The sequence below is a fragment of the Halichoeres trimaculatus genome, unplaced genomic scaffold (assembly GCF_033239565.1).
Source record: "Halichoeres trimaculatus isolate MK-OKI-2021-1 unplaced genomic scaffold, fHalTri1.1 fHalTri1_scaffold_7, whole genome shotgun sequence".
NCBI classification, from domain to species: Eukaryota; Metazoa; Chordata; class Actinopteri; order Labriformes; family Labridae; genus Halichoeres; species Halichoeres trimaculatus.
Window position 1 is genome coordinate 33,503,037 of NW_027437185.1, and position 8,858 is coordinate 33,511,894.

The 8,858-nt window shown below is 43.0% G+C and overlaps 1 protein-coding gene across 3 annotated transcripts in view; it reads left to right on the forward strand.

Moving 5' to 3' along the window:
- The window catches only part of maml1 (mastermind-like transcriptional coactivator 1), a 31,557-nt gene extending 23,393 nt beyond the window's left edge, over positions 1 to 8,164 (forward strand). For 2 of the 3 annotated variants that reach the window (XM_074673979.1, XM_074673980.1), the window contains exons 4-6: positions 1,707 to 1,952; positions 3,175 to 3,304; positions 3,603 to 8,164. In XM_074673979.1, the coding sequence (XP_074530080.1) occupies positions 1,707 to 1,952; positions 3,175 to 3,304; positions 3,603 to 4,681 (1,455 nt within the window). In that variant the 3' untranslated portion in view covers positions 4,682 to 8,164. The remainder of the gene's footprint in view (positions 1 to 1,706; positions 1,953 to 3,174; positions 3,305 to 3,602) is intronic. The other variant, XM_074673981.1, reaches the window with a different exon arrangement.
- The last annotated feature ends 694 nt before the right edge of the window (positions 8,165 to 8,858 follow it).

Sequence of the window (8,858 nt, forward strand, 5' to 3'; positions counted from 1 at the left end):
CATAATTAAGAAAAAAAAAATATGAGTCAAAAGATTGAGGTTGGTATTCCAGAATTCTTAGATTGTCGGTATTCTGCAAATCAGTATTTAAAGTTGTTATTTTTAAATTGTGAGATTAGTCAGTATTCGAGAATTATTAGGACAAAGTCAGCATTCTAAAATTCTGAGATGAAGGGCAGTATTCAAGAATTCCAAGGGCCACAAGATTTCATTCAGTGCTCTAGAATTCTCAGATTAATGTCCGTATTCTAGTAGTTTCTCACTGAAGTCAGTATTCTAGAATTTTAGCAACACAAGACTTAAGTCAGTAATATGATAATTATGTTTTGTGTTCTAGAATTCTGATATAAAAGTCAGTTTTGCTCCAAGTCTTAGATTAAAGTCAGTATTCTTGAATTCAAAGATTTAAGTCAGCATTCCAGAATTCTTAGATCGTCAGTATTCTGCAAATCAGTATCTAAAGTTGGTATTTTTGACTTGTGGGATTAGTCAGTATTCTAGAATTACAAGTCAACACTCTAGAATTCTGAGATGAAGGGCAGTATTCAAGAATTCCAAGGGCCACAAGATTTCATTCAGTGCTCTAGAATTCTCAGATTAATGTCAGTATTCTAGTAGTCTCTCACTGAAGTCAGCATTCTAGAATTTTAGCATCGCAAAACTAAAGTCAGTAATCTGATGTTTTTGTTCTGTGTTCTAGAATTCTGATATAAAAGTCTGTTTTGCTTGAAGTCTGAGATTAAAGTCAGCATTTAAGAATTCTCAGATTGTCAGTACTAGAAATCAGTGATTAAAGTCAGTATTTTTGATTCTAGAATTATGAGATGAAATTCATTTTCTAGATTTTAATGTATAAAAATTACAGGTGTACATATGGGATTTGTTTAATTTATCTTAATTTGGAGTTTGGAGTTTTAATCTAAAGTTATTCCTGCAGACTGAACTCCAGATAAACTCTGGAAATAAAACAGAAATTGTCACATTTTAGCGTTTGTGCACAAATAGAGACTGTGTCCTGATATTCAGGCTTTCATAATAATCAGGAATCCATGTCTGTGCAGCATGAGTTCACTCAGTGAATGTCAAACTGGCCTGAAGCCAGAGCTGGACTGGTTTAGGTCCAACAGGTGCAGAAGAAGACCAGAACAGAGCGGTTGGTTGGAGTGGAGGTGAAGTCAGGCTGCAGCGGGGAGGCCTTTTGTTCAGCTGCTCTGCCTCAGACCGGCCGGGGCCCCACGCTCCTGCATCCACTGTGTGTTACTGTGTGTGTGTGAGTGTGTGTGTGTGAAGCAGCTGGTTGCTCCGGCTCACACAGGGGGGGGTAAGCGAAGCAGTGACAAAGCAGCCTTTCATATTCTCCCTCTCTCTGTATTTAAATATAGCTGCTCCTGCTCTGCTTGTATTTTTCCTCTGAGCAGGCGGACGCTGTGTTCCTGCTCGGCCTCGCACTTTATCAACACCAAACACAAACTAGGAAACATGCAAACTTCACTTTGTGGCCTGTTAGGCTTCTGTACTTAACTGTCAGACATGGTGGAAAGTTACAGAGTTCATCTACACCACAGAAGCATCTTTATTCCACGCCGTCTGAAAATAGCCCCCAACATCTTAAGGGAAAACGTGTCTGTTATATGTCCCCTTAATCGAGCTAAAGCCTGTCACACAACAAATTAAAAAACTCTCTGTGTTGTCTTCCTGTCCCTCAGGACCAGAACACATACCCAGCTCCTCCACATGGCCCAGGTCCAGCCAACTCTATGACCTCCGCCCCTGGGAACAACGCCATGGCTGCCCAGCAGGGGGCGAACGCAATGGCAGGCAACCACAGTAACGCAGCGTACCTGAGCAGCCAGGCGGCGGTGGCAGCAGCACTGAAACAGCAGCAGCAGCAGCAGCTTCTGGAGCAGCAGAAGCAGCAGTACATGCAGCGACAGCAGCTCATGGCTGAACAGGTAACAGTCTCACCTTTAAACCCTGGCGTGCTCTGTGTGTTAGAGGCATCGAGAACTGACTCTCTGCCTGATTTTCTGCTTTATCAACTGCCTCATTCTCCAAATTAAAGTCTAAAAACCCTAAAAATAAAGTTTTACAAAAGGTATCAAGGCCACACCACCAGGTAACTCCAGCTTTCTCCTATTTGCACAGAAGTTTCCCCAATTTTTCCTTATGGTGCATTGAGTCGCCTTTTCCTCTGTGAACTCTGACTCATAAAGGTGTTATTAAGCTTACCAGTTTTAAGTGAACCTGTTTGTTGGAGAATCTCTGAAATCTGGGCTTAGTCTTAGTTAAAAGGTGGTTCATCACCTTCCTTGTATCGGTACCCCTCAAAGCTGGATTGGACCATGGTGCCGATCCAGGCGACTAGCTCTATGCCTTTTTTTTCTCGTCAATGCTCTTGGCAGTTTGATTTGAAATGAACTTTCATTGTTTTTTGCTGGATTACCAGTCACAAAACCTCGAGTCTGAGTCGACTCTTTCAATCAGATGTCTGTTAAAGCTTCAGCTCGTCCCTTGTTTGTCCTGCGTTCTTCCAGCTCCGTTTGATGTAAAGTTTTTGAAAAGTAAAATCTAGTTTTGTAGCCTGACAGTAACTGTTCCTGAATCCATGCTGGGTTATGAGTCTTCTGGATCAGGACATGAGCTGGACTCAGGATGGATATGTGAACAACATCCCGGACTAACCAGACAACTGCAATTCTGTTTTAGACGTTGTCTTTTCTTATCATGAACCACAGGGTGTGTTTTTTTCACTCTCTAACCTGCAGCAGCATTTTGAGCCAGAACAATCTTCTTGAAAAATTATCTTAGTTCAAACACTAGAGGGAGCTGTTTGTTTACAAACTTTAGACTTTAGGTCAGTTTGAACCATGAGTTTCAGCTTTTAAATATCTAATCTTAAACTTTGTGAGGTCTGCAAAGTATTTCTTTTTAGCTGCTAATTTGTTTGCAGATGAGGTAGATTTAATTTTGTCCCTTGGAAAAACATCAGAAATTATTTGATGATTATGAAAATTTAAAATCTTGTAAGCCACAAAAAAGCTTATAATTAAAAAATTTACAAGAGTACGATTAAAATATCTGATAAAAATTTGAAGAGTTGTTCAGGGTTTAAATCAGATTCATTTGATTTAGATTGAATGAATTTTTACTGACTTTAATTTCCTGACCTCGCAGGAGAAGCAGCGTCAGCAGGACCAGCAGCTGCAGAGACACCTGACCCGACCTCCCCCACAGTACCAGGACCAGCCGGTACAACCGGCCAGTCAGAACCCTTTTCCGCAGCAGCCAGTCAACCAGTTTACAGGTGAGGATGAAGGGTTTGTCTCTGAGTTACAGACCCTCTGTGTGTGAGTCTAAGCGTGCAAGTAACGCTGACCACTGATTTAAAAGTGAAATAAATACCTGGACAGAAGCTCTTTGTTTGTTAGTAATGCAGAGCAGCAGCTGATTATCACAAAACTATTACATCACATCCTGTTTGAGAAATTTCTCACCTTTTTGAAATTAAAACAAGATTCTGAGAGAAACATCTGTCTCTAAGATCAAAAATAAAAAAAATGATTAAAGTTTATTTTGATGTTTACGACCTCTTCTCTCAACAGCTTCTTCTCAGCAAATGGGCAGCGTCGGCTCGATGGGAGGCCCCGCCCCCGGCGCCCAGCGTATGTTCCCTCAAAACCAAGGCATGATGGGAATGAACATGGGTCAGGGCAATGGCCCAGCTGGAGGCGTAGCTCCACCCCCTGCAGCGAGCCAGGCTGACATCAGTCTGTCGTCGTGTGGAGGCGGAGGGGGCGGGGCTGGTGTCGACGTACAGCAGGCGCTCTACAACAGCATGAACCTTCACCCAAACCATCCCTCCCACCCGTCACATCCCAACCACCCGTCACACTCGTCACACCCGACCCAGCAGGCGGGCATGCAGCGCCAGACTCTGGGCCCGATGAACGCCGCCTACAGGCAGAACCTGCTGGCTCAGCAGCAGCACCTGAAGGCGCAGCCCAATGCTGCCATGTTGAAGCAGCAGCAGCTAGCAGCCGCCGCTGCCCGCATGCCAGCCTCCATGCAGAACAGCATGGGCGCCAACCTGCCCGCCTCCATGGCGGGTAACATGCAGGGGCCTCAGGGCGCTGCCTGGCAGCAGCAGCTGGCCAATCAGACGCCTTCTAATAACACTGGCCTGCCCCCCAACGCCTTCAACAACAACCCCAACGCCTTCCACATGCAGCAGCAGCAGCGCATTGCCAAGATGGCGCCCAATGCTGCACCCTTTGGTGCAAACCCCGGCGGGCGTCCGATGGGCGGCCTGAATCCAGCACAGCAGATGATGCAGACAAACATGGCTGCTCAGCAGAGGGCGCCGCCAAACCCTCAGAGCCTCGGCCAGCCGATGGCCAATCAGCAGCAGACTCAGCAACAGGCTAATCAGGGCCAGGCGGTGCTGCCTGACCTGGCGGCGTTCGGACAGCCGCAGGGCAACGGCCGCCAGGGACTTCAGTGTAACCAAGGTTACCAGGTGAGCAGGACTGCCAACCAGCAGCAGCAGCAGGTGTCATTCGGTTACAATGTGGCGTCTGGGAGCTTCGCTGGCGAGAGCGAGCTGGTCGACTCGCTGCTGAAGAGCCAGAGCACGCAGGAGTGGATGGCTGACCTCGATGAGCTACTCGCCAGCCACCACTAGTCAGACACACCTGAGGGACACCTGGAACGCCGTCTGCTCCCGGGTCTGAAGAGACCTGAGGACGAGTCTCTGATGAAGCACTGCTCAGACAGGAAGTGTGTGTTAGCATTAGCCACAGCTAGCTGAAGCTACATGTTGGTCTGTTCTCTTCATGTCTTCACATCAGTAAAATCATGAAGTTTAAGACGTTTTCTGCCCTGATGTGACGAGTTTCTGTCTTCATCAGAGCAGAATCTGTCGGTCACGCAGATTCATCTAAACCTCTCTGCTGAGAGTTCAGAGAATAAAACCCAACAGCTGACTCACTGAAAAACCAGTCCTATCCTCTTCACACCAGACTCCACTCAAACACGACCAATTTCATGCTGTGTTACCTGCTTCAGAGTCACACACCTGGTCGGTCAGAGCTGAAACACCAAACTGCAGAGCTACACTCAGAAAAACAGTAAGTCAAACCGACATATTTCAGCTCTGTTCTACCTTCACGTGTTACCTGAGCGACTGGTCAGACTGATCTAGAGTCTGCAACGGTGCAGATTATTAATCTGAGACTGAACGGAGGAGCCGTGTTAAGACTACTGAACCCACTCTAGCGCCACCTACAGACCCTCAGCTTCAAAACCTTTAAAACTTTCACTCTCTTGCGCCTAAACTCAGCTTTACAGCAGGGAGAGGGTAAAAATATTCCTGAAAAACTGAATCACATTAGCATTAAGTGGTTTTAAAGGAGCATTCCGCGGTTTTTGCAAGTCTTACCTCAAGTAAGTGTTTTTGATTTTTGTTAAACTGTTTTCTTAACCGTCATATTTACCAAACTGGTGACAATATTACAGGATATTTGAAACCCTGGTCTGAATATTTTATGGTTTAGGGTTCTAACACTTTGGTCCTATGGTAGATTTTTGGCAGTTATTTGTGAGTAACAGCTCGAAACACTCTAAAAGTCAGTTATTGTAGAGCCATGGTGCTATTTCAGGAAGTAATGATTGCAACATCATTCTTTAAATAAAGTTTGTTCACCTTTGTTTAACTCCATGATCAGGGCTCTACACAGATATAAAGGAGTTGCTGATCTACTTCTGCTTTAATGCTTCAGTCTCTGTGATTGACATGCTTTGTTCAGGCTGAACACAATATTTGTGTTATCCACGACAATTATCATGAGCTAATGAGTTAAGGCAGAGGTAGATCAGCAACTCCAGAGCAGAAACAGCCAACTTCTGCATCATCCTTCAGACCTAACTTTTTCATTGATGACTCTCAGATTGGGATCTTTTCCCCGATGTTTACTCTCCTGTTAGTCATTGTCTGTCTGTCGCAGTTTTACTTCATTTCTTCCTGATCTTTTTGGACCAAAATTTGATGGATTTACACTCATGGGATGCATGTTTGTCATTCTCCATCATTAAATACTCTAAATATGAGTTCTTTCATGCAAAACAAGAAAAAATATATTCCCTGTTTCTTCTTCTTTTTCTTCTTCAACAACGACAAAAACAACAAAAAAAATCTTCTTTGACTGTAAAAAAACAACAACCACCCCGTCTCTTCTTCCCCACCTGATTTCCAGGTAGATTTAAAAATGCGTTTCGCTCTTTCTGTCCCGCAAAATCTGCCATAAACAAACATGGGGGTTTGTGATGTCTGCCTCTGTGAACAGGACCCACAGTAATATTAAAAAAAAAAGCTTTCATATAACTTGATCAAAAGAAAACAAGTTTCTATGAGGTTTATTTTTCACTTGTTCAAAGATATGTCACACACATATATGAACATTATATCTAATTATTACTGATCGGTTCAGCAAAATGCTGCCAATAAATACACACTGCATCTTTTTTTAAAAAAAAGGACCAGGGTTAAAAATTGTTGAGGTAACCTTTGAGTTGATTACAGAGAAAGTCCCTCCATTACGTCCGTCTTTGATCTGATTTGACTGAGGTCTTAGCTCAGCTCCGTGTAGCTGTGATGGAGGTAAACAGAGACGTGTTGTCTAACAGGCTGATTTACATGCTGTAGGTAAATATCTGCACAAACACCTACACACACACACCGCTCCATGAACGGTTCAACCCACGCTGTTTTTTTGTTTTGTTTTGTTTAGGGAAATGAGCTGCAGTAATGTGTACGGGTTATTTTCAGACAACAGACTGAACTTTGTGAACAGACTGAACACTTCCAGTCACCTGTCACCTTCATCAGACTGAATACTCACGTTTCTGTGCGCTTTATGAAGAATCACCACTAGTGACAGAACTCACCGTAAAAACTTGCAAAAACAGGAATGCTCCTTTAAAATCTAAAATCATGAAGTCATGCGATGAAAACTACAGCTGATAAAATTCTGATCCCTGCTTCACAAACTGACTGAAACCATCTATGAGCTGATAGCAGCGGGTTAAAGATGAATCCCAACTTTAACAACAGATTAGCCATGGATTAATTCACTGAAAACCAATGCTGATTTTATAAACAGAGTCTGATGTTTACATAGACAGCTACTCAAAGACACCAGATCTGATTGGAAATACTGCATAAGAGGATCAAAGCCACTAAAGAAAATTTGATTGGAGATTATTCAGACTTAAAGCATTAAACTCCTCAACTCAGCAAGCGCTGAAATTTTCTGACTCCTCCTGAAGATTTATCTCAGCACAGAAAACAAGAACTTGTGTTACAGTTTCATAAAACTGTCTAACTGTAAAAAAATGCTGCGTTCAAGTGCAATCGGGAAATTCCAGGCTGGTTGTTTGTAAGGGAGGACAGTTTTAATGTAAGTCTGAAATCAAAGTATAACGTCCCATTAACTCAAAAATCGTGTTTGCTTAATGTCGGAAGTCTTTGACTTGTTAGGCGTTACAGGTTTGCCTTTTACCATTTTCTTGAAACATCTGGAACGCAGCATTTTGCCCCTGAACTGTAAAGCTGTCTTATGTTTTCAGTGAGTTAATCCTTTAAAGTGTTCAGACTCCATCCTGTCCAATCAGACTGCAGATGACGAGTTTGACGATGAATCAGGACGGCGTTCAGACGTCACAGTTCTCCTTCTCTAAAGAGGTCTGACCTCCACGTCCGCCTTCGTCCTCACACTCCTCGTCTGACCCTCTCTAACTCGTAGCTCTGAGTCTGTCTGCAGCCCGTCTTTAAGGCGGACCTGTGACCTGTTTTTAAGGTGGAATTATGAGCCTGGTCGTTCTATCTACTGTACTGTTCATAACGTCTGCAGAGCGTTTGTGTTTTGTGTTTGTAAAGTTGTTCCTGTCGATAAGAGCTTGGGGCTGGGTTCTTGTTTTTATTGGAGTCTCTCCTGTCGACCTTTGGCTCGGCTCGGCAGGTTCTCTGGGTTTCTGTCTTGTGAACGGGCTCTGTGTAAATGTCTATAAATATATTTTTTGTATGTAAGCCTTTCCTATTGATCTGGAGAAGATAGATGTTATTTTTATATATTGCAGCGGAGTTTTGTAAGTATTTTATACTTTTGATATGGTTCTCTGTAAAACAAGAGTATTATGTAAATATAGTTCTTTAGAAACACGTCTGCTGTCCGACTCTTTCTGCGTGTCTCTGTGGTCACATGAGGTGGAAAAACCTCAACAACCGTCTTTACTCACATCAAGCATTAAACATATTAAAAAGAAGCATTATAAGATGGAAAACCTTTGCTGATGTTCAGCCCTCCACTGACAACCATGACCAGGGTATGATTTGATTTTCCATGAGGCATACTTAAAAACTAGGCTGAAGTCTATTTTTATTCAACCCCAAATTAAAACATTATATTTACTGAAGAGAGTCTCTGACAATACAGAATCCCTAGCTGATGTTCTGCCTGCAACTATCTATGACAAAAAAGGGTCAAATGATTCAATTTTCCATCAGGCATGCTTAAATATGGGCCTAAGGTTAACTTGTATTCAGCTCCAAACTTCCGCCTTTACTTAGATGAAAAATTCAGTGAAATTAAGCTCTAAACAACTAATAACCATCACTGATGTTCTGCCTGCCACAGGCTATAAGAAACAGGAGATGAGTGTTTTGATTTCCATCAGACATGTCCAAAGTCTGGGCTGAGTTGTGCTTTTATTCAGGTAACAACTTCTATCTAATTATATTCAATTTAGTGAAAAGAAGCTTAATGAGATTAAAAATCAGGGCTGATGTTCTGCCTGCTGCCACC